Source organism: Candoia aspera, chromosome 7, assembly GCF_035149785.1.
Source record: "Candoia aspera isolate rCanAsp1 chromosome 7, rCanAsp1.hap2, whole genome shotgun sequence".
Taxonomy (NCBI): Eukaryota; Metazoa; Chordata; class Lepidosauria; order Squamata; family Boidae; genus Candoia; species Candoia aspera.
This window is the reverse complement of record NC_086159.1, coordinates 21,760,478-21,786,972: the sequence shown is the minus strand read 5'-3', so window position 1 is coordinate 21,786,972 and position 26,495 is coordinate 21,760,478. Positions and strand designations below refer to the sequence as shown.

General features: G+C 41.0%; 1 protein-coding gene across 2 annotated transcripts in view; it reads left to right on the top strand.

The window, feature by feature from the left end:
- The first annotated feature begins 1,537 nt into the window (after positions 1-1,537).
- Positions 1,538-26,495, top strand: part of HIPK2 (homeodomain interacting protein kinase 2) — a 154,781-nt gene continuing 129,823 nt past the window's right edge. For both annotated transcript variants that reach the window (XM_063308377.1, XM_063308376.1), the window contains exon 1: positions 1,538-2,094. In XM_063308377.1, coding sequence (XP_063164447.1) covers positions 2,076-2,094 — 19 coding nt within the window. In that variant the 5' untranslated portion in view covers positions 1,538-2,075. The remainder of the gene's footprint in view (positions 2,095-26,495) is intronic.

The following is a 26,495-nucleotide window of genomic DNA, read 5'->3' as shown; positions in this document are numbered from 1 at the left end:
TTTTACAAACTTACAAATAAGCAGATGCAATCAATAGATCCATCAACTGAAACCAATGTGATTAGATGATTACCATACATTTGACTGGGTTGCAGCTATAACATGTGTTAAGAGGATTTAGTTAGCGGCTTCTTTGCCTTATTGTTTTGGGAAGGTATACAGAACCAGCATGGATCGAAAATACCATTGGTCTGGTCTGGTCTGGTCTGGTCTTCCCTTGCGTTATGTATCTGGTTATCTACTGTAAATGATTTGAGTGGGTTTGAACACCCTGGGAAGCTTCGGGTGAGGTCATCCTGGGGCCAGTTTGTATACTGTGAAAAGTACAGCACTGTACTGAGAGTTGTCTATAGAGTCCAGTTCCATGGAAAGCTCACACAGAAAGGGTCTTGCCCACAGCCCAGGGGAAATGTCCTGAAGACAGCTTACAAGAAGACAGTTCTCAGTGCCAGGGCAGAAATTGAGCAAAAGAGACGGACCACTTAAAATAAACACAGGCGGGGGCTGCTTGCCCATCATGCTCAATATATGAACGTTGTTTGATAGGGAGAAGAAAAATCTTGAAAGCAGCAGTACATGCTTATCTAAAAAATGCATCCCATAAACATCCACACTGCTTATAGCAAATGACATGGGGGGGGAAAGCAATTTAAAAATCAAGAAGACGGCATCTTAGAACTTTTTGTCAGCCAAAGTAGATTGCAAAATGCAAACAGAAAACAGAGCACTTATTTTGAAAGGAAGTTTATTTTATTGCAAAATGCCTAATGCATTGCAAATAGATCTTGAACTGCTGGGATGTGCAACCTTTTGAAAGCCAAAGACCACATTTTGGCTTTTTGAGTGGCGTGCTCCAAAAATTGGGCAGGCCCTGGACAAAATCTGAATTCCATGAACTTTCAGTGAATATAATTCCCCACATCATTAGTTTATTTTTCTGCTGCATGAAAAATAACTCTCTAGCTGTAATTTTGAGGAGGGAGGAATGCTGCAGACTGTGCACCCTTACTGAAATGCGGAGGTTTCTGTTACATTTTCAATACCAGAAGTAGAGGAAGAATGGTGAGATATTTAAATAAATAAAACGTGAGAGTAGAATTTCTACACACAATGGGAAAATGACACTTTTATTGTTAATTTTTCTAATTATGAGCAGCATCTTCGGTCTCCCCAGCTTGGCACTATGTGCAAATAAACGGGAAGAAGATAGGTCTGTGCCCCAAGAGGCATACAGTACAGTCTGAACAGCCGGCTGCAAACCAGATCTCTCTTGCTTTCTCTGGTCGTCAGGACCCGCAATTCCTTGTTCCTTCTCTTCGCTCCACTCCTCCTCTTTTTTCTGACTGAAACGTACGGTCAAACCAGATTCCACCTTCTCTCGGCAGCGGGGAGGTGAGTTGTTCGGGGTTTGCCTGCGCGTTTGGGCCTCTCTACCGCCTCCCCTCCCTCCTTCTGGGAAAGGGCGATCCATGCCATCGGCGGTTGATTATGTGCAAAGTCCCTGGGCTTTTTTTCCTCCTCCTCGGTCTCGCTCGCTCTCGCTCGCTGCTCATCTACTCGCTGCTCGCTCGCTCGCTGGCTCTCCCCCGTCACTCTCTTCCTCTCCTCTCGAACGCAACTTTTGCAGAAATCTCTCCCCCCCCCAACACACGGACAGACATGTTGAGCTGAGAAGGTCGGGGGATCGCTCCTGTCCCCCCTCCCCGCCCCCAAGCCCCCAAATCTGGGGGACCTCCAGCTACCCCCTCCCCCTCCCCACTTGACCCGTTCACTGGGCGACGACCCCCTCCCCTCCCTCCCTCTCTCCCTCCGCCACCCCCCATCTTCTGTTTTTGCTGCTGCTTCGGCGGCTGGTGCAGCTCCTGGATGGACTCCTCCGCGCCTTTCCCTCGCCCGCCGCCTTTCTCCGGGAACTGAAGCGAGATGCAGGAGGCTGGTGGCCGCTTCGGCTGTACGGAGACACACAGGCGCAAGATGGCAGATTTCTATTGAGTTTAAAGGGGCGGCTGGGGGGGGAGCTGAAGTCCTGCTTCGTTTTTCTTCCGTTGCCATGAATAACAGAATTCCTTGCACCGATGGCTCCCATGTACGAAGGTAAGCGCAGCCTTCGGATCTTTTGCTTTCTCTTCCTGCTTCCACCTCTCTCCCGTACCCGGCTTTCCTTGGGGGCGGGGGGGGGAGGAGAAAAAGGGACCGGGGAGGCAGCGGGAGAAGGAAAGAGAGGGGAGACCCCCTCCCCGCGGCTGCCTTGGGTTTCCCTGGAGCGGTGGGGAAAACCGGGTCGAAACAGCGCTGAAACCCAGGAGGCGCCGGTCGGCTCCCGTCCCTCTTTGTATGTGCGCCCGGGGAGCAAATGCAGATCCGGGGAGCGCGGGAGCTCCGCGGGTTGTCTCGATTGCCCTCTCCCCGCTGGAGGTGGTCTTTAGAAGGCGATGCCTCCCTGCCGCTTGCGGAGAAAGTGCGAGCGCCCGGGGTCTCTTCCCCCGAAGCGGCTGGTTGCGGGAGTCTCCTTTCGGTGCCGGGTTAGAACAATGAAATTGACAAGGCGGGGACTTGCGCGGCCGGGGCAACGGGCGCTCTCTAATGCGGGGCTCGCTCTCGCACACAAATGGGGGCCCCTCGGGAGGCTTCGTCCTCCTCTTCCTCCAAAGCTGCGACGCTTTTGAAGGTGCCTGTTTTGTTCAAGCGCTGCTGAAGCGCCGAGATCCCACAGTTGCAATAGGGGGAGATGGGTCTTACAGGTACACGCCGGCATCTGGGCTTCTCCGGAGCTGAGTGCGTGTCCAGATGTCAAGGGAGAATTTGGGGGGAAGAAGAAGAAACACACGCACGATTTTCCGAGCTTCATCAACGTCCAGTTCTTTCAGTTTCAAGCTAAAGCAGACTGGGCGGATGGGTGGGACTGAAGTGGTCTGCAGGGAAGAGCGTGAAGTTGATTTTTCGCCTTTTCATTGGAATCTAAACTGGGGAAATGAGGTGTCCCCCCTCCCCACCCCACTGTTGCTTCTCGTCCTTCTTTTTCGCCCACCGCGGAGACAGAACAATACCTAAATCCAGCTTCATTTAAAACCACCTTGCGCTTTTCTGTAGCCACCCCTCCCCTTCCCCATTTTCTCTACGTTATGGCTTGGTTTTGATTACCGAAAATGCGGGAGAGACGTCCCGTTTAATTATTGCTTCAATTCAAGAATCGTCTCGTCTGATTCTTTTTATCGCAGACACGGAAAGGTCAAGATGCGGAACCCGGGTGAGTCTGTCTGAGAGTGTGTGTGAAAGAGAGTTCTTTTTTTGCCAGACGAAGGACGGCAATAAAACTTAGAGAAGCCTAGTTGTACAGACAGGTCTTTTTTTTTTCCTTTGTAAGAACTGGTTTCTTCACACCTCTAAAGTTATGATCTGAAGTCGATTTTCCTAAATGCATGGATTCCTATATCACTTTCACCCATTTCTTTAAAATCTATTGTTGCTTGGGCAGAAATTATAGATATAGACATAATAGAGACTCAGGTATGGATGTATAGTTGTGGATTTTGCATTCCAGATGGTGAACCTATCAGATCAAAAGGTAGCCATTAGGAAAAGAAAGAAAATGCAAAGAAATAATAAAGTCAGGAGAATTCAACAAGGTGGAGGCCACTGAGGTTGGGAAGTGGGGGTAGAGAAAAACAAGGGACAAACCCTCTGTTGCTTTAAGAGACAATAAGCAAAGTGTGCTAGTGGCGTTATTAAAACTGTGTTTGATAAGAAAGAAAGAAAGAAAGAAAGAAAGAAAGAAAGAAAGAAAGAAAGAAAGAAAGAAAGAAAGAAAGAAAGAAAGAAAGAAAGAAAGAAAGAAAGAAAAAGAAAGGCCACATCTGCAGCGATTAGATCAGCCTGGCGTGCTTAAAAAATAAAGAGGAAAAAAAAGGTTTCTCTTTAAATACCTCCCCAGAGCGCCCTCTGCTGAACAAATTGTGTGGTTTCTGTTCTTGAAAAGTCACTTGCAAATGAACCAGAACAACTGTAAGGCTATTTTAAATGGACTTTTCCAGAGTGGGGACAGCATTTTCTCCTCCTTGTGGTTAAGGACAATGTTTTTTTTTTTTTACCCTGCCCTTTCTCCAACAACATGGGGTGACATGTGGGTCTTTCTCAAAACAACCTTGTGAGGTACAAAGGTTTAGACCAGTGTTTTTCAAACTTGGCAACTTCAAGAGGTGTGAACTTCAACTTCCAGAATTCCCCAGCCAGCATGCTGGCTGGGGAATTCTGGGAGTTGAAGTCCATACCTCTTAAAGTTGCCAAGTTTGAAAAATGGTTTAGACTTAGGCAGAATGAGTTTGATGGCTGATAGTGAGCTTTATGAATGAGTGAGTGGGATTTGAACCTGTGGTTCCCTCCATGTTTAATGCAAACATCCTCTCCTCAACCCCCATAATTCTCAGTAGAGAAGACTGAGTCTCACATGTCTGAAGGGCACCAAGTTGGGGAAGGCTGAGGAAGTTGATTTACACTTGTGTGCATCTCTTACCCAAACTTTTTATAAGGCTGCGAGGGCTACCATTTAGTTGAGATTGCAATGAGAATAGAATCAAGGTGAAGCTGGCCACTTTCCTATCTCCTACTTCCAAAACCACCTTCAGGTTCTTGGTTAGGCTGATAAAATGATTGATAGACCTGACAGTGATTTTCCCTCTGTGTCCATAGAGTTGCTGTTCTAAGGAAAAATCTTGTTTTAGTTTGGACTTTGCACTGACAAGAGAAGCCATATTTTCTCTGTCCTCTGAATTTGGTTATACACAGGGACCATCAAGCCTTAGGCCACAGATTGGGGTGGAAACATGGGGAGTTGGTAACTCGCTTGCTGGAGCACCAAAGAAAGGCTCAGCTTAGTTCAGTGGGCTTCTCTATCCATGGTTTTTGTGTGGTGTCTTGGAGTGGTCTACTGAAGGGTCAAGACCATCTTTTTTTAGGAAGACTAGCCCTTTTTAAGACTTCACTAGCACTGCAAATTTTAGAAGTTGTTATCACTCACCTTCGCCTGCTTTATGACTTTAATTAGATATTTTTGAAATCCTTTTTAAAAGTGCTGTTAGCTTTGCCTCTTTATCTTTTCATTTTGCCTTTTAAACATTTTGAATTTTGCACTGAACTTAAAGGCTTAAGTTGTACTGGGCGATGCATATGCATCAAAAGAGTGGCGCAGAATTTCTTATATTATAAATATATATACATTGGAATTGGTGGGAAGCCCTTCACATCACACAGTAAAATGTTGTAGGGTAACTTTGCTCTGTGACCCCAGTCTGGTATATATTATGCCTAGAACAAATATGTGTGTTTATAATTTGCATGTGTATGCACATGTATGCATTCATATGGGCATCGGGCACCACAAATATAACATCACTGAAAGAATATTTCCTAATATATGGATTGGTATAATTGTTGCCCATCATTCAGGGTTGGATCTCACATTCTTATATATTGCTTCATTAATTCCCTTCCCCTCAGAAAATGTAAGGAAGCTGTTGAAAACTCTCTATTTAAGGTCATATGAAGAAGTGGAAAACTTGTGTTTCTGTGGCAGTCCATTCAAACATGCATTTCATTACTTGATTTTGCAGGCCCCAAGCGAGGGTCATACACATAGCAACCAGCCCCAACCGTATAGTGACCTGGTATTGAGGAAGAAAGCAAAGCCCATATACGAGTGAATCAGCTTTAATTAACTCCCTCACTTCAGGGGTTTTAAGCCGGGGATGCTCCAGAATCTCCAGCAGGGGGAGTTCGTTCATTCTCTAGATCATTTTAAGTGGAGAGGCCAGGAACTGAGTGGGCATCTCCATGCAAAGCATGTAGTTTTCCATTGAATTTTGACCATTCTGCACAACCTTCACTGGATTTGGGCCCATGTGTCTTAGTCCGGAACTATCAATTCCTTGTTGTTCTATTTCTGAATGGCTCTCTTTCCCCACAATGCTTACCATTTGTCTATAGTCTTGAAAAGAGGCTGCCAACTGTGTTGAATGATGCCATTCTTTATATACACAATCATCCAGAAAAAAGCCTCTGGCATGGATCGTCCTGGATTGTGCCCTCTGTGGGATAGATTTTAAAGGTGGACCTGAAAATCTCCAGAGATTAAGCAGGTAATGCACCTGGCTGCTTTGTGTCCTTACAGAAAACAGACAAACAAACAAAACCCATGTTGATATAAGAATGTAAGAAGAGCTGTAGTGGATCAAATTAAATGTGTACCTAATGCAGCATCTGGTCACCACCAGATGCAGTGGGAAGTCCCCAAGCAGGACATGGGTGCCCTAGCACCACCAACTTCCATTTCTTAAACTGGAATTCAGAGAATTCAAATCTGAGACTGAAGTTATATCTAGCCATTATGATTAGTAGTCATTGCTAGGCTAATCTCCATGGATCTGTCTAATCTTCTGCTAAAAAAGATGGCTATCAGTGCTTCTTGTAGATGCAAATGTATTTGTCATGAGAAGAAGCACATCCACAGGATTCCTAAGTATCCCCTCTGGGAATGTGCTTCTCATTTAAATAAGTCAAATACTAGCAAGGTCATGTTTGTTCCTTAGATTTAGGACAATTCCATGCTGGGAACTGGGAACTGGGAACCAGCAAGTACTGTCCAGGGACCTACGGTGAATCTTGCTTGCCTTTGCCATGTATCTGCTTCTAAAAACATGCACATTCTCATGTAAGATTTTTCAGTATCTAAAGAAATATATATGTCTAGCAAATGAAATATGTAAAAATGCCCTTGGGTATAATAGCAGATAATGTTGTCTGGAAGCTTTCAGCAGGATCTGCCCTTCCTCTGGTGATCCACTTGGCATCCTCAGATACACACACATCCCCAGATGACAACATAGAAGTCTAGTTGAAGACATGTTAGAGCATTTCCAGCAGCATTCCTCCTTCAATGTTTTTTTCCACCCAACAAAAGTCCCATGAGGTAGATTGGGTTGGGAGATAGTGATTGCTCCAAAGTCATCCATGAGCTTCCCTGGCTCTGAGTGGACTTGAACCTGGATCTATACCAGATTGACTCTCTGTTCTTATGCTTGTAATTGTGTTCACTTGAAAACAAGTGAACCATTTGTTCAGTTCAAGTTCAGTTGGTGACTGTTAGAGAAAATTATGTGAATCATGAGTAAGAATTTGACAGATTGATTAATTTTTGTATTGGCTTGACAGATAGGGAGGAAAAGGTGTGGAAATATAGAATGGTGTTGAGTGGTTGAGCAGGAGGCAAGAAGGAATTGTAATCACCAGATAGGTCCATAATACAAACTAATCATTGTTGTAACAATTTTTAAACATCACATTTGCATATCACTTTTGGTTAATATGCTTCAGTTTTCCTTGCAGCAAGGACTGAAGAAGTGTAGAAATGACCTGGAGACATCACTAGAATGGAGAGAGCCAAGAGCCATCCTAAATCCCCCAAATCAGAAAAATTTAAACAAGACAAGTGTATTAAATCAGCAGCTCTTCACCTTTTCTTTATGTGGTCTGCTACGGGGTGGGGAAATGACTGGGCCAGCTGGGTTATGTGAACATAGCCAAAACCTCTCAGAATCATGGAGAAATACGCATACATAGCAGTCTTGGTTCAGTCCCTGATACCACAATGTAATGCTAGGAAGGACTCGGGTCTGAAATCCCAGAGAGATGTTTATCAATCAGTGTAGAGTGAGAATGATGCCCTCCAGATATTTATTTATTTATTTTATATCCCACCTTTATTAATTTTATAAATAACTCATATTTTGGATTTCAACTCCTCTGGCAAGCAGCTGTGGGAATTGTTATCCAAAACATCTGCTGGGAACATGTTGCCTACTTTTGGTGTAGACCAGTGTTTCTCAACCTCAGCAACTTTAAGGTGCATGGACTTCAACTCCCAGAACTGGAGTTCAACTCCCAGCTGGCTGGGGAATTCTTGGGATTAAAGTCCATGCACCTTAAAGTTGCTGAGGTTGAGAAACACTGGTATAGACAATAGTCTGTCTTAACACAAGGCAGATTCTGTGCTCCTCATGTGTGTTTTGAGGTTAAAAGTGGTGAGACCCACTAAGTAATGAGAATGAGCAGAACCCCCTTCCCTCACATGGACAAATTATACTTTTGTCCACCAAACCTGGAGCCAGTGCTACATATTGCTCTCTAAAGTGATAGTGCAGGAGCTGTATCATCATGACCAGAATCTAAAATCATCCAGTGGCATTTCTGGTTCAGCTAAGAACAAAACAATTTGAAAATTATCCAGATTCTGAAAAATAATGATATTTTAAAGAATCATCTTTGTCAAGGTTAGTGAGACCAATGTGAAGTATATAAGATTTTGATCCATTTCACATTGAAAGAAGCTGGTAGGCCGGATTTCATTGTAACTAAGAAAAAAATACTTCCTTCTCCGTCTCTGTTTTTTCCAAATCAACCTATTTTTCAGTATTGGAGTAGAAAGAGCCCAGGTGGATTTTCTCATCATGTTATGATGCTCTGATGGCAACAAATGCCTTGCTTCTTGTTGGGCTGTCATGAGTTAGTGTTTTTTTTCCATTGCACACTTTCAGTTCTAGCTTCCCAAGTATCAACTATTGCTTGGCGTCTGATGCATTGAATCAATAATGATTCTCCTTAGCTGTGTGGAGCAGGCCTTCTGTAAGGCCAGTGTCATTGCTACAGGATGCTGATGCTGTCAATTAATAATACCATGATTAATAAAAAGTGGGTGGTTACTGGGAAAGGCCACTTTTTTCTCCACTCTGTTCCATTTATGCATAAAAAGGGTTTGAGTTACTGTTGTTTTATGGTCCCTTCCCACCAATCTGACTGTGCAGAAAGGCCTTCAAGTGCCAGGGATGGCTTCATTTATCATAAACAGCATGATGCACTTATAATAAATAGATATGCAGTGCAAATGGTTCAGGGAATCGGCTGAAGACATGATTGGTGATCTAAGAAACATTCCGAGGATTTGGGGATCCTACAGGCAAGAAAGCTCAGAAGCCTCTTGTATCTTGACAGAGTTGGAATATAGAGGGAACTTAAGAAACTGCTGTTTACAAGGTAAGAGTCCTAATTTGCTTAGCTAATATGGTTTATTCCTGACTGACTACAGCTCTCAGAAAGTGATCTTTCCCATCCCTTGGGCACAGGGAACAACTAAGTAGAAAAACCCTATGCATGTTTTCACCTGTACACCTAGTTAGGAGGTGGAAGACCTGCTGACTTTTGTAAGCAAAGCAAGACGAACAAGCAACGTGTTCATTAGGAAGAGCAGGACCTTGTGGGGCAACTAGCACTCACAATTAATTTTAAATGGAGCCAGGCATCTTTCCAAAGGTAAAGCAACTGTTCATTACAGAGTCCAAGCAGAAGGCAAGGCATCTAAGGATCTTAGATCTTGTCTGCAAAAATCCATATGACCACTAGGTGGGAGCAAATATTGGTTTTCCATATTCTTTTGCTGCTATTCAGTGATCATATGGCTTTTTGCAGCCCAGACCTGGTAACTCTACAAGGTCCAAAGACAGACATTCAGCTTTAATCCAAGACCAAAATCCAAAGTGAGTTAAACACAAATATACAAGCATTGCTCCAGCACTGGCTGCTAGGAACTGAAGGCTCATAAATACCAAACCTCTGGAAACATATCCAGCTGTGGGCTGTTAGACCATTCCCATTATAGACAGAATCCCCCCTCTTGAATAGGACTGACTTCTAGTAATCCTTTACTCACAAGAAGGCCAGTTTCTCTGATGTCCTCTGTGCCTTTGGGCCTGAACTATCTTCATGTCAGGATTTTAAAGCATCATGAAAACCAAAATCGGAGAGTATCTACTTAGAGGTTATTATGGAAGTGTTTGTGTCAATATCAATTTAGATTTGCAACCTTGTTTTCTGATGAAGATATTGTTATTCCTGCACTCAGTTTCCTATGTGCAACCTTACTGTATATGTTTGGTGGAAAGGTGTACAAGAAGGCAATCATGTGTTTAGAGCTCTGTTTCTTGGCCAGTTGATGCTTTATATACAACAAGTCAGGGTAGAGTGAGACTAGCTATATATGTAGTTCAATATTATCCATACAGATATGGTTCACACATAGCATCCACTATGACATTGTTTGGTTTTGTTGGCTTTGACTCTGTATGTCATTCAAGCCCAGTTCACTGCACGTTGATTTACTGATCTATGGTGCAACAAACCCTACATTATATATGAACTAGGTACAAACCTAGACGCCAGCTGAAATTATGTGAAAGCCTTGCTAGACCAAAGCCATAATGGAGGTAATCTATGAGCTAACTGGGAATATGGAAGACTGTGATTTGGAATTTGAGAGGAGTCCGTGGTAAAGAGCATGAAATGAAATGAAGATAGATGTATTATGTATCTGTGAAACTAAGATAAGGGAGAAATATGAATAGGTATGAATGAAGATAGTCTGATCTTGTGGAGTGGAGTTGATAAATACATGCAGAGAATTGAAGGTGTAGGTGTAGGTTTATGAATAAAAACTGAAGTGTAGGTCAAAAATTCTGGTGTTATCAGTTGTGGATGTCTATAAAAGTAGAAATCCATAGGTTTGTGATAATTGCACTTTAGTGAAATACAATGAATGAAGGAACCAGTGATGCAGTTTAAGAGGAAATATGCAATTTTCAAAATGAATGTGATCTTGGGGAAAAATTATTCTCCAAGGTGACATGAATGGATGGATGGGAACAAGACAAGAGTGTTTGGGCATTCATAATAAATGAATAAAATGAATAAAAAGGGAGGCTGGTGAATATCTGATAAAGAAATCTGTTTCAAATATTTTAAGTGTAGGTCTATTCATATGTGGTTATGGGAAAGGAATGAATATAAAGTATGATTGATTTGATTTTTTATGGTGAAAGATTGAAATAATTAGCAAAATGTTCCTTTACTAATGAGAGATTTTGAATGTGGGAAGACCATTTTTTGGCAGTTTCAAGAGGGAATCTCGGGGAAAAATGGATATAAAAAAGAAATGAAAGAAATTAGAGTGAAAATAGAGAAAATACATAGCCTGTACGAAACCATATTAGAAGATAGATTATTTTCTCAACAGAAAAAAATGGAAAGTAGATATAAGGAAAGAGGATGTGAAAGCTGCTTGGAACAGAGTCAAAGGAATTATGTTAAAGACTGCCACAGAGGTGTGCAGAGTGATGCTAATGGGAAGTATGAAAAGGGATGCCCAGTAGAAGGATGAAGTGAAAGAGGCTGTGGATGAGAAAAAGGCATATAAGGGAATGATTACTACAAAAAATGAGGATGAGAGAAAGGTAATAATATACATAAAGAGGAAATGATAGCTGCAGAGAATGTAGTCAAAGAGTGCAAGGAGCAGATAAGATGAAAATAACAGAAAATGAAGAGCCATTTTGATGGAAATAAAGATCTGTTTTCAGGGAGTTGAACTGAAATGAATGTTACAAACATTAGCACCTCTATAAAAATAGAAAAAGACACCATAAATGCTATGAGATAAATAGTGTGGTGTAGTGGTTAAAGTGTTGTTGACCAGAAGTGCACCTTCAGCTATGAAAGCTCACCAAGTAGCTTTCAGCCAATCATTCCCTCTCAGCCCAACCTACCTCACAGGGTTGTGAGAAAAAATAGGAGGAGGGAGCACTAAATATGGTTCCTTGATCTTCTCAACAGAAGGCGGGATATAAATCTAATTAATTAATTAATTAAGACTGTTGAAAAAGGGTTAAGACTTAAAGTGTAGATAGTATGGAGATGGTATGGAGAAATATTAAAATATGGATGTGCTTCATGTATGAGGTAGCTGTGCAACTTGTTAACATGGCTGTGAAGACTGCATCTGGGTTTGACGATTGGACGAATGTTATTATTGTCCCACTCTACAAAGGAAAAGGCCTGAAGAGTGAATGCTAAAACTGCAGGAGGATTAGCTTGTACTATATGTCTGGCAAGATGTTTGGCAGAATTCTGACCAAAAGTGCACAAGAGGAAACAAAATATGGGAAGAGCAGTGTGGGTTGATGTTGGGCAGTGGGTGTGCAAACCCGACTTTTGCCTTTTAGCAGGGAATTGAGTACAGTTGTGAAAAAAGAAATGTTATTGCACCATTTGTTGGTTTAGAGAAAGTATATGCTAAAATGAATAGGGTTGGAATATGGAATGTCGTGTTAAAAAAGCAGGCAGAGTCTGAGAGTAACGTTTCCAACTAAAAAAAGTTGTTAAAAGGCATGAATTTTTGTGAGTTGCAGCTCACCTCATCAGATGCATAGAGTGGCTAGACTGAGGTAGAATTTAAATTGGGGGGAGGGAGGGGGAAAACTGAGGGGGGGAAGAGAGGGGAAGATAGGTTAGTTGGGCAGACGCAGGTTACATGTGTGACAAATTACAAGTATCTTACAAGTTAACAACTGTTAAAAACTCACTGGGTTTACTGAGACCTTCTAAGATTGCCTGAAACTTTTTGATGCGTGTGAGTTCAGCAATTTCTCACTCAGTGGTGTTTTTAAAGTCCTGTTTTTTTTCCAAAACAGTCACTTTGAGGGCTACAATTGAGTGTCCTGGGAGACTGAAATCCTCTGATATTACTTAGTCCTTGTTTTGAGTCCTGATGTCAAATTTATATCCATTAATTCTCTTTGCTCAAAGTTTGTCATGTTTATCCTAGTTAGAATGTAGAGGGACATTGCTGGGAAATAATGGCATATGTGGTATTTGAGGAAGAGCCTCTAATCTTGTGTGTGTATTTGTTGAGGCCTGTAGTGATGCTATTGATGTAGATGTGGAGACAAAGCAGGCATCTGAGTTAGTTGCAGGCTCTGGTTTGCTTGTTGGCCTCACTATCTTGTTGTTTCTTATTACTTGTGAGAATCCACTTCAAATTGGGTAGTTGTCTGTATGCAGCTAGTGTTGCTCTAAGTCCACCATGAAGATGTTGGCATATTGAGGAGCTGTGTGTGTGCCCATGGCCGAGTTACTGATGTGCAGGTGTCCTGACTCCCAGGAAACACTCTGAGACAGGGATCTGGTCTCTAATGTTTTATTGCTAATACATAACAGTAATCCTAACAAACTGAACAAGCGTGGGAAAAACCCAGCCATATAAACCCCGCAGGTTAAGGCGGTCCCACTCTGTGCCTCTTGGAATGGCTCACCAATTCCTCAGTGCTACGCATGCGCTTAACAGTCTGGAAGGGAGCCCCCTGCTCGCCATCCTTACTCATGACATCAGGTACATATTATCTCCACAGGTGAAGTCACTCAGTGTGGTGGCAAGGCATGCTGTTTTGGCTTAAGTGATAATGTTTTTGATGGCTTTAGATCCAGGTTTGTGCAGGATGTTAGTATATAGCGCCTCAACATCCATAGTGTTCTTAGAGAGATTTGCCTATGGAGTTCTTTTCTTAGCAAGTCTGTGGTGTCTCTTATGTATCTGGGAATGCTGTTAGCATAAGATCTGAGCACAGAGTCCATGCTATTCCAGCTGTGCTTATTCTGATGCTTGAGAGAATGGGATGGCCTGGGTTGCCTGGTTTGTGTATTTTGGGGAATACTTAGAAGATACCATGTTTCCATGTAGACATGATCTTCTACATCCTTAGGGAATTATTTCATCATATCACTTAGTTCTTTCTGGCATGTGGGATCTGAGGAGAAAAGTTGGTAGAATATGGTGTTAAAGACTTGCTTCAGCTTCCTTGATGTAATCCACCTTATTCATAATGACAACTGCCCCTCCTTCGACAGCTTGTTTGATTATGATGTTATTATTAATCTTTTACATGACTGTGGAGTTAAAGGTTGGTCGCTGAATGTAATAAAAGCAACATACAGTAGAAGTAAATTATGTGTGAGAATACATGGAATATTTAGCAAATTATTCAGCACTGAGCAGGGAGTAAGGCTGTCTGATGTGTCTTTGACTGTTTTAAAGTGTTTATGAATAAACATATATGGAATGCATGTGATCACAGTAGAAGTATGTTGATTGGAGATCAGTAAAGTACACTTTTCTTAGATGATTGTACGTTGTTGGCTGAGAAACGGAATGATTTGCAGTGAATGTTGGACTGATTGTATGATGCAATAGGAAGTTAGAATATGGGAAGTATGTGGTACCTTGTGAGGGATGTATGTGTGTTGAAAGAAGCAAAAATGGCTTTGTAAAACAGCACATTTCTCTCCATTTTGTTACATGCAAGTGAGAATCGGGCATGTTAGGAGGAACCTAAAAGTGAGTTGAATGCAGAGGGAATGAGTTACTTAAAGAAATATATGTGATAAAATAAGAACAGATGGGTTTAAAAATGAATGAATGCTGAGTGAATGTAGACTGAATATAGAAGAGACTGACTGGTATGAAAGAAGTATGCTAAGGCAGTTTGGTCGTATACCAAGTGTGTTTGAAAATCAAATTGCAAAATAAATATACGAAAGAAAAGTAAACCCATCAAGAGAAAGACCAAGAAAATTGTCATTGCATGAAGCTGAGTTCTTGGGGGAAAAAATGAGTTGTGAAGTTTAAAGAACAAATGGCAATATGAAGTAGTACATTGAGGTGGAGGATGCAAGGATGGTTTCCAAGCATGGAAAGTTACGGAGAAGTATAGTGAGAGGTATTGCCAACTAGTTTTAGCCGCGTTTCCTTTTCTTAATCTTTAATTCCTTGAGTTTAGTATTTGTTACCCTTTTTTCTGTGCTCTGCAAAATGTTTCTTGTCCTGAAAAGGACTAGCATGGTGGGTATGCATGCTTAACCATGGGTCTCTAGATGAGATGAAGCCCCTTTAGTGAAGGAGAATTCAATATACTAAATTAATTCTACTTTTTGTCCATTCTGAGGATGGTTCAATTGACAATTGCTTATGGATACAGGTGGCTATACTTTCGGTTGTTCAGAGTGCAGGTTCTTTATTGGAGTATTTTGGGAAAAGAGAATATTACCAGCTGGATTCTTTCTTGCATGCAAACCACAGAGGATCACTCTGGGTTAATGACTGTACAGCTGGTCTTGCTTAATGGCAGTAATTGGGACCTGCAACTCCACCACTAAGCGAGGTGGTTGTAAAGCATGATGTCATGCAACCACACTGACTTACAATGGCAGTTCCGGCAGTTCCGGTTGCCATCATTAAGCAAATCCCACATGTCATTAGGCATGACCTCACGTGATCAGCATTTGCAACCTCCTGATGGCTTCTCCATTAACTTTGCTTGTGGGAAGCTGGCAGTGAAGGTCGCAAATGGCAATCATGTGACTGCAGGATGCTGCAACCATTGTAATTGTGAGCTGGTTGCCAAGTGCCCAAGTTGCGATCATGTGATTGTGGGGACTCTGCGACAGCTGCAACTATGAGGAATGATCGTAAGTCACTTCATTCAGCACTGCTGTAACTTTGAATGGTCACTGAACGAGTGGTTGTTAAACGAGGACTACCTACTGTATATTAGCACGTGGGAATTAGTATGCCACTGTTGTTATTGCTTTAGAAAAATGTATGTATAAATCAGTTAGCATGATGTATTGTTCTGAGTTGTTGTGGGCATCTTTGTACTAGCAGATCTTGGCTGCAAAAATCCAGACCACTGCTAGAGGGGAGCAATGGGATACCTAAAATGCTAACACTTTGCTGCAATGTCTGGCTGGATTTCTGCAGCCCAGACCAAGTAGTTCCTACCTTCTGATATCAGTCATAAATTCACTAGGTGGTTTTAGCTTGCTATACATAGAGGGATACCGATATACAGTACATCTGGGATTATACATGCTACAGCCCTCTTCACATCAATTCTGTAAGAATATTTATGTAAAGACTTTACAAACACAGTGAAATATACACAGAATAACCGTTATAATCATTTGTGTCTCTGTGTGTTGTAAACTATAACAGTATTATAATAGTTTTATATCACACAGGCTTCAGTTTGCGTAAATCAGTTCTCTTAGTAAAGAAGATGTTGATATTGATATAGAGCTACAGGGTAGTTGGCACTTACACATTACCCCATAATCAAACATGAAGCACCAAAAATACAATGTAAGAAGATACCCACTTGTACATTTGCACAAATTTGGAAATATCGATATAATTTAAAGAGAAATATAATCAATCTCACCATTGTGGGGAAGGCAGCACAAGGGTCCACACGCAGTATAACCCAAAATGCAGTTTGTTTAGCTTGGCATAGCATGTTGTGCCAACCATTCTGGTTTGTAAGCTGGGACTTACAGCTTAGCACAATGTGTGAGTCCATCCAGATATGGGTTTGTCAAATAAACTGAGGTTAAACAAATTATGACTTATATGAAACTCAGCCAGTGAAATGCTTGTGATGCTCTTCCACAACCTCAGTGGCTGTGGATCTTTATTCTCAATAGGTAGATTTGAGCAGGACAGGTCTTCATGTATACAAGATGCCCTCAAATATATGCCCTGACTCAGATCAGTATTTTTGATAAAACACTTTTATTTTTTATGTTCTGCATTGTTTTTGCCAGAGAAGATAAATGGGACGTTACAAAACAAAATGCAGCAAAAATAAACCAGAAAGATAAACAAGCTAACAGGACACAGTGTGTTTTTTGGCTGTCTTATTCTTAATCAAGGGCCGGAAATTTATTGGCATGATGCAACAACAGTGGGGTAAAATTCAATAGGCTTCTGTTAGATGATCACAATGGCCCTTTAAAAATCAATAAGCCAGTTTTCAGTGATGTACATCAGCCAGAACAAAATGACCCCCATGAGGATAAAGTAAGGATGGAGAACTTCTTATGGTAGACTTCACTTGCTTACTACACTCAAGATTTTTAAATAAAATAACATTTTCATCAGTTTTGGAAACTATTGGCATAAAAAAGGGAAGAGGGAATTGTTTTTCAAAAAGAGAAAAAATGCAGTCCACAGCTTGAAGGAAAAGAGTCTTATTCAGCCTTTTTAAAGATGACTGTGCTTTCTGTTTGGGTATTTATGCATCCTCTCTGACCACTCTAACCATAATTTCTTCTCATTAGTGTCTTCTGGTGTACTTTCCCCTATTGCAGGAGTTAGAGCTTAATGCAGTAAGAAAAATTGGTTCCACACTTCATATTAAACCATGACCATTTAATCATAGCTTGTTGAATAAGCCATGAATTGCTAGGTTTATATGGTGGACTAATCCAGAATTTAGGAAATAAAGCCAAACTGCTCACTTGAGGGAATGGTATTAAAGGCAAAACTGAAATACTTTGGCCACATAATGAGAAGACAGGACACCCTGGAGAAGATGCTGATGCTAGGGAGAGTGGAAGGCAAAAGGAAGAGGGGCCGACCAAGGGCAAGATGGATGGATGATATTCTAGAGGTGACGGACTCGTCCCTGGGGGAGCTGGGGGTGTTGACGACCGACAGGAAGCTTTGGGTGGGCTGGTCCATGAAGTCACGAAGAGTCGGAAGCGACTAAACGAATAAACAACAACAAAATCCAGAATTTAAAAATCTACATGATGGTTTTGGGTTTTCCAAATATGAAGATTAGAGCAACAACCAATATTAACAGTAACCCTAAATAATTTTTTATATCTGCCCCCATGTGATAGCACCCAATGAATTGCAAACAAAGATTACTTCTCAATTACAGTGCATTATGTTCCCCCCTTTTCTTTTGCATAAGCAGATTATGCTTTGATAAAGAATACATTTTCCACTAGGTACACTCAGCAGCTGTTTTTGTGCCTATTTAGCAATTTTTCTGCAGAGGATTTTCTTTGTAACCTTAATGAAAATTCAGAGAAAAATGTTGTTCCAGAAAGATAACAATCTTAGGCACAGAAACAGAAATTGGTTGAGGACAATCTCTCAGCACTGCTTAGTGTCCTCTGTATGTTTATGTTCTGCTTAAATCCATTGGATAAAGAGATTTCAGATAGTCCTAAATTTAAGGTCTCAGTTTATTTTTTGATCAGTGGATGACTATCAGCTGATTTTTGTTTACTGATTCCTCCAGCTTGGATTCCACAGTCTTTTTGCCCTTGTAGATTTTTTCAAGGCATATTCATATGCTTTTTGCTTATTAGGGACAAATTATTACAGTGTATTTTAATTTTGGCATCAGTTCTCGGATCCCCAGCCCCTGTTTTTTTTGCTTTGCTTACTTTCCTTGACAACTTTTCTATTGATTAGCTGCATATTTTTAGCAACAGTAAGCAGCCTTTAGGCATGTGGGCGGCTTGTGGAATTAATATATGTAATTTTTGTAAATTGTGCGTGGTGTTTGACATCGATGGAATGAGGAAGAAAAAAAGTTCCCACATTCAATAAGGCACATAGCAAGCATAGTTTTTATGTTTCTTAGGGATGTAAACCCCGAAATGAATGAGATTGGAGCTGTGGATTCCTAAGCATCAAATGGATGTCTATAGTTAACATCAAGGTCACTCTCAGGGAAGATCTCCAATGTGGAGAAAACCAGATTGGGAATTGAAAGCACTGTCTCCAAGCTTGGCCATGACTGGCTCCCTGGCCATAGCTAAATTACTTACTCAACTGAAGATTTCCATTTTAAATGTAGGTGTGATAGTTTATTGATTAGACAAGGCACAAGCAGTGTTTTATTAGCCAGGAGTGTTCAAAGACCAGAGAGATGTGACACAGTTACAAAATGGATAGGGCCATATCATGCCCATGAGCAGGGAGAAATTTTCTAGGGTTTGGGGAGGGTATTAAACTACATTAAGTTTATTTTAGGGCTTATGCAACAATGTCAGTGTATTTCTTGTCTCAAAATGAAATAAACCATGCCCTCAATTTCAGCAGCATGGTCAAAGAAGGCTGGGGTGGGCAGAATGCAGTCCATGTGTACCCTCCAGATATGTAGGCTTCAGTTTCCAGAATTCTCAGCAGTGGCTTTGCTGTTGAGATTTTCTGGGAGTTAAAGTTCATGCATCTGGGGGTGCTTGGGGTGGGGAAGACCAGACTATAAATTGCCTCAAATGTTCTATCATAATTTAGTTACTCTAAATAGGGTTTCAGTCCTAACAAAAAACCTTGGTCGGTCTTCTAATGATAGAACTTCTTCCCTGCTGAGATATAATTGTCCTCAACTTTACAAACGTTTAAACCCCCTTTTTTTATTTTAGGGATCATTTTCTGGAATTAGGGGGGGGGTTGCGTGGAGTTACAATTACAGAATTGTTTAAAGCCTTATTCAAAGTAAGTTATTTCTATTCATTATTGGGTTTTTAAAACTAGTCGCATTTTAGTTTCATTATTTTATAATTTTACTTTTTGCACAGTTTATTATTTATACCTCTCCCAAGACAATGATAATGATTTAAAACTATAATCAGGAGGATAGTTATTTAATTTAGAGAAGGAAAAGAACACAAATTGAGAAGTTAGAATTGGGGGGGGGGTACAGTATATTGCAAGAGAAAGAGGGGAAAAAAATGAATAACTGAACACTTTCAGTCTTATCCACTGTAATCCTGTCCCAGTTTCCAAGTAATTCAAGGCTGGGTCTACAGTTATATGCTTAGGACACACTGTGTGAAGACCCAGCACCTTTGAGAAGTCCATACTGTGGGAAAAGTGGAAAGAGAAGAAGGTGAACAGAAGCAAAGAGGATTGACTTGATTACAGCAACTCCCCCTTTCTTGCGGGAGATGGGCGGTAATAGAAGTTTGAAGAATGAATGAATGAATGAATGAATGAATGAATACATACATACATACATACATACATACATACATACAGCAAGAATGGGCCCTGTTAGGAGACCTGAAGGGCTGGATTGGAGACAATTGTTCTGGAGAAAGTCTGTCTGTGTGGTTCTTAAGAACTGAAACTGACTTAATATTGTATAAACTGTCAGTCAATTAAATGTATGGAATACAGTTTGAGTAAACGTATATAGGATTATTCTAGCTAGTGGTTGATAATGGCAGTGATGTGGATACTTATTTAGAAAGAAGATTCTCTTAGCTTCATAGAAATTGAGGTTGGTCCTACCATTAGGCAGAATGAGCACACTGCCAGAAGATGTAGATGCTATAAATGTAGATGGGAGAAATTGGGGAAGGGCAGGGAGAGATACATGTATGTTCCATGTAACATGCTGTGCATCTCCAAGGTAGCCTACTCTCCTCAGGAAAGGAGAGGACTCTACTCTTGAAGCAAGATTCAACAGCCACTTTGGCTGTTGTCTAGACTTGGAACCAGAAGGGTAGGGTGGGGCACACTGCTTGTCCTCAGCTTCAGGAAGCAAACATTTGAGGGCAGCTCTGATGGGAGTTACTTGTCAATAGATACCTCACCTATCTTCCATATATGTGGAAGATACTGACCCACTAAATCTGTGCTTTTACTCCCTCCATTATGTTTTCATAATAAAACACACAGCTGGGGATCCATTTTTATTAGCACAATGAGGAAGTCTTCTGGAATTTGTAGACATTTTCTGCAGTCCCTTCTTTTAGCTTCATGGCTCAAATGTTGCGCATCAGCTCTTTGATCTTGCTTGGCCTACCATCATGATAAATAAGCGTCTGACACAGATACAGATATTTTATTTTTATTGCCTCCATTTTAATCTAGCTTCTTCCTACATGAACATTTGTCTATACACACATTGGTCAACAACCCATCACCCAATTAAAATTGTATTAATCCATAAAGCAACTGGCAGCAAAAATGTCATGCTCCAAACATCAATATTACACCATAAACCAACCAGAGAACTAAATGCAGTGGAAAGAGCACCAGCAATTAATCTGTAAATTCTGAAAATCCAGAATACTGTAATTGCAGATCAACTTTATGCAGGGAAGGCAGGAATATATATTTTTGCTAGAAAAAAATCCATTGATACTATTTTCTACAGAATCTCTTCTTATCCTTTGAAAAATAGAATATTGTATTATTAATATTGTATTATTAATTTGATTTTGATGCCAGATGAATCCAGTATTTTATTAAGTATTAAAATGAGCAGAGAGAGGAATAAGGAAGTTGGGAAAAAACAAATACAGAATTCATAGGAAAGGGGAGGCGTGAAGAAAGTGTTGTGCAGTAGAGAACTTGATTGTATATTAAAATCATAAAATACATTGATATACTGATCAAAAGATGCCTATAGACATTATTACAATGATTATTAGAACACACTGATTTCATGTGCCTAAGTTTGAGTAAATAACTGGTGGTTCAGAAGGAATATTCAGCAAGTGTGATCTTAGCCCTTCATTGCATTTATTAATGCTTGGAGGAAGTCACAGGCGGGTGTGGGGGTGGAGGGGGTCAGAAAGGTCAAGTCAGCAACTGTGATCCCCATGTTGACTTTTCTGACCTTCCTCCTGCAGATGACCCTATACCCCTAGTTACATTGATGTTTGGACTGAGGTTGTTTTTTTACAATCAGGATTGTAGATAGTCATTTTCTTTTCCATGAAGAACCTAGTATATGATTGGTATTAAATAAATGTTTAGTAACAGTATTAAATTGAGCAGCACCTTTGAGCGTATTTATCTTCATTGTGATAACTTTTTAGGAATGCCTTGCATATCCTGGCTAAGAAATGTATTATGTTTTATCATAAAGTCTCTAGAGTTGGCACTAAATTTCAGAGAAATCTGAAATTAGAGCTAGATCTTGTGGATTCTTACTTCTAGAAATGGAGTTTATGGATGCTAGTAGTCCTCCCAAACTCTACTGTTCCTCTTAGTGAATCCATTTGTGAGTGAGTCATGCTTACATGAAGACATGCAAGACATTGTCTGAAGACTGTTCACCTGCAAGTTGGCCTTGCACTGGATGCCAACTTTAAGTTGGGGCACAACTTAAAGTACAGATTTTTAACTTGGAAAGTCATTAATGGTTTAGGACCCGAAATAGCTGAACAGCCTCTTAAAACAATCTGTTTGCAAAGGTTAGCAGGAGCAGTCTGTTTGGCTGCTACTGTAACAGGGCCTTTGTCTGCATTACTCTCAGACAAAATGTGAGCCTGTTAGGAATAGAATCAAGGCATTCCTCATTAGCCAGGTGTTATCAGTTTGATTTTTAAAAGATTTTAACTGTTTATGTTTTATTTATTGTATTCTTTGTTACAAGTTTCTCTGGGCATAAAATTGGGGTATAATTGAAGTAGTAGTAGCGATGATGATGATGATGATGATGATGATGATCATGATCCAGGTCACTCTGCACAACAGATATGCTTGGGGTAGAATAGGGCTTCATCCTTCTGTACTACTACAAAACTAATGCAAGACAAAAGTAGGAAAATAATTCAAAACCTGAAAATAAGAAAATAAAAGTGACGGTGAATGAATGTTTGATTAGCATTCAGAGCCTGCCAATTGTACATTTCTATGAGATGCATGGCTCAGACAAGGGAACAAATATTAAATGCTGCATTTCTAAAGTGAGATGCAGCAACTGCAGTGCTGACAAGATCAAGCTACATTCGTTATTCTTTTTCCTCCAATATGCCGAGTCTGGAAAAACTTTTCAGCAGAGGCTTGGCTATAAAGCAACGTGGGGAGGTTTCTACAGCTCTCTACTGATTCTGCAATTATTATGTCACCACAATTGCTCTGAAACTACTTATTGATGAAAACGAAACTATTAGTATTCCACAATACTTCATGTCACTATGGTCTTGTTGGCCTGTCTAGCCCAGCATCTTGTTTCCATAGTGGCCAGCAAGATATCCCTGAGGAGAACACAGCTAGCAAGAGCTTGGTGATATTTCCTGGGAGCAGAAATTCCAAGTTTTGAAGATGATCACAACATTGTTTTTCTTCAGTGCCAAATTTAGAGCTTCTTATTGTCTAACCCAGTGTTTCTCAACCTTGGCAGCTTTCAGATATGTGGACTCCCATGCTGCCTGGGGAATTCTGGGCGTTGAAGTCCACACATCTGAAAGCTGCCAAGGTTGAGAAACACTGGTCTAACCAAACTGACTGCGGTTATTGCATTCTTCAACCACAGCCCAAGGTGGGAGGACAATCTGCCACTTCCACGCACATCTGCTTGCCCCATTATTTTCCCTATACAGACTCTTGCCATTCACCCTCTAGCCAGCACCCCTATAGATTTCACTCAGAGAGAATCCATTGTGTTGTGAGGTGGCCTAGCAGTTACCTTATTCATTTCTCACAGTATCTGTAGAGAACTACAGAGATGACCTTGGAGAAGGTATGCATCTGCAGCAGTTAACAAAACATGAATTAATCCTGGAAAGGAAGAAGGCATTAGAAACAAGTTTAAGGTGACCACGCCTTGACTCTCTTTGGTATAAGAGAGAAGGAAGGGGAAATGCTGCCAGGCTTTGAAGATTCTATTATAGCCTACATTAATAAAGTAGAGTTCCAGTATTTTTGGTGGAGTCTGTTTCCTGACCTGGCTACCTCAAAGGGCTGATAGTATGTCTTTGAGGGACCCTCCAAACAATGCTTCACTAATGGACGAGCTTCTGCAAAGAGCTTTACTTTATTCCTTAAATGCAGGGAAGTGGATGCTCTGGGCAGCTATCCGCAGAGTAAAGAGTGAGCATTTGGCTCCAGGTTTTTCCCACCCTGCACTCAGCGTGGTTGCTTCATCTTGCCTAATGGTAGGACCAGTCCAGATATTCGGATGACCTAACCTTCGGGGCTAAACTATGCACTGTGTAAAGCAAGGTTTTTTAACCGGTGTCCCGTGGCACCCTAGGGTTCCGCGAGAGGTCACTAAGGGGTCCCTGGGAGATCATGATTTATTAAAAAAATTATTTCAAATTCAGGCAACTTCACATTAAAGAGGTAAGTTTCATTCTTTATTTTTAGTTTAAGAACACTGTTAATGCACATATACAGGCCTACCCATGAAACAAACATAATTTTGTAACTTCTGGCCTGTCTTTGAGCCTGAATGTGCAGGGGTTCCCCAAGGCCTGAAAAATATTTCAAGGGTTCCTCCAGGGTCAAAAGGTTGAGAAAGGCTGGTGTAAAGAAATGCTTCCTTTTATTTGTCCACCTTTCGGCTTCCTCGGATAAGCCCAAGTTTCAGTGTTATAAGAGATGAAGAAAAACTTTTCCCATTTTCTGTACCCTATGTGAGCAGTGCTGAGAGTTCCCATGCGCATGCACTGCTGCGGTTTTAGTCATGGAACAGCCAAGTATATAAAGCCATGGACAGATTTAGGAAATAACTGGTCTCTAGAAAATTGCAAAGCACTTCTGACTGAGACACTGTAAAACATAAATCAAGTTCATAGCACTGAAGCATGTTCCTGTGTACTTATTCTAGATTACTCAAAGCCTTCAGTTTATTTCCTTACCAACATTTGGGGTGCCTAAGAGGTTTGTCTTAAGAGCTATTTGTAGATCATTTTTCCTCCCCAGATTTACCTTTCCTTTCTTTTTAAACCAAGGCTCCATAATCCTCATCGTCTGACATCATACTAGTTTCTATAGCAACAGATTATGATACTGGAACAAAGGATATCGTCAAACAGAAGGGTGGTATAGGTTACAGTATTGGGGTGTAACAGTGCACAGTAATATTCCTGTGTTCAAATTCCTAGCAGAGGTAGTCTGATTTCAGTTCTGTCATTTTCTTGTAACAAAAAACCCCAACCCAAGTATGTGCTTGTTGCTCATAATAATAGGAAGAAGTACTGTCACGCTAGACCTAATTTAACTCAGTACAAATTCCAAAGTTCTTCAGCGTTTTTAGTCATTCTCAGGAGGTTCCAGATTTGGTGTATATTCATGCAGTCCCTTAAAGGATGCTTATTCTTTTGCTGATTGTTAGCTACTTGACTGACAAAACGACTGGTCATTCCTCAGTAGCTGTCAGCTTCACACCTGCCCAATAGCTGTTCGACGTTTAGCGTGCATATTGTATTTTTAGATGTGAATAGAAAACATTTTGGGTGAATGCAACCAACACATGTTCTGCGGACACATGGGTTGGCCAGATGGTTATGCTGGGGAGCTGTGACTGGCTGTAGCTCCTTGTGGGATGTAAGCTTTGTGGTGATTTGGGATTTCAGCTACAGAAAATATACAGCATGGCACAGCCCATCCATTCAGTTAGCTTATCCTTCCCTGGCATGGTGTCCTCCAGATGGATTGGCACTATACAGTATATATGGTCATGTTAGCTGGGAGTGTTGCAGCTCCAGCCTATCCAGAGGGCACCAGGTTGGAAAAGTATGCTAACTGATCCAGCCACAAACTCTTCTTCTTCTGGGCAGTGCTAGGAGATGGAGATAAGTATTTAAAAAACAAACATCTCTCAGTCTATGGGAGGATTTAATAATGTTAATCTGCAATTCTGCATTTTTACCAGATGGACTAATAAAATACTAGAAGCGTCTAAACAAGAAAAGCACAGAGGGACAGCTGCAGATGACCCCCCACCCCACTAGTAGAATGCAAACATTGCAGGAGTGAACTTAATTTACTGCTGAAGACACTACAAACACACAGGGGTCTCACACTTGGTATGTGGTGCAATGAACCAGGTGTCTGAACAGTTTGGAAGAGAGAGTGGGAAAAGGTCCTTTCAAATCCAATTTGCATCAGGAAGAAGCATTGGTTGGTTGATTTTGGTTCAGTGCTACATCATAGCCGTTGAATGAGAAATGCCAGCCCTTGGTATTAACAGGGCTGGGAAAATCATCCTCCCTGAAACTCTGGGGGATGTGCTGCCCATCCCTGTGGACAATATTAAACAAATCCAGTGGTTTAACTCGTTACAAAGCAGCTTCTTTCCTTCCTCAGTTCTGCCACTGACAATACCCAGTAAAATTACTAGCAACGGGATTGTACTACATGAGCAGATGCTTTCTTAGCAGCAATATGGAAATGGTTTGCTTTCTGGGAAGGTAGGGCATCAGCTTTTGGGACAGGCACAGATACACTGGGGAGTGGCTTGGAGGTCTACAGAGTAGGGCAGACTTACAATATTTCAGCTAATTAAGTAATAGACATTACCATATAAAATGGGGTGGGGGCATGGTAAATGATTAAATCCAGACCTTAAGATAACCTGATGGCAGCACAGCATTTACACAAATGGGATCAGTGTTAGTGGGGGGAGGAACAGTGAGATGGATAAGAGCAAATGCCTTCTTGGTGAAATTGTGAAAGTCTCTAACTCTGGAGGTCTGTCTGATGATTTGTATCCCAGTGGGGTGACCTTGTGTAAGAAAGTGTTTGTTCCAGGGGGATTTTAATCTTATCTGATATTTTATGTTGGCTAATGTATCTGCTTGCTTTTCTAGTGTAGCCCTAATTGGTATGTATGTATGTACGTACGTACGTATGTATTTGATTGTTTGATTTTGTATGATTTTTTTTGCCTTTTAATTTTCGCTACCCTGATTGAATCAGAAGCAGTAGAAAAACTTGATTTTCAGTTATCTCTGTAGAATTGGGTCATAGCACCTTTTCCCCAAGAATGTGGCTGATGCATGAGAAAAGTCAACCAAAGGTC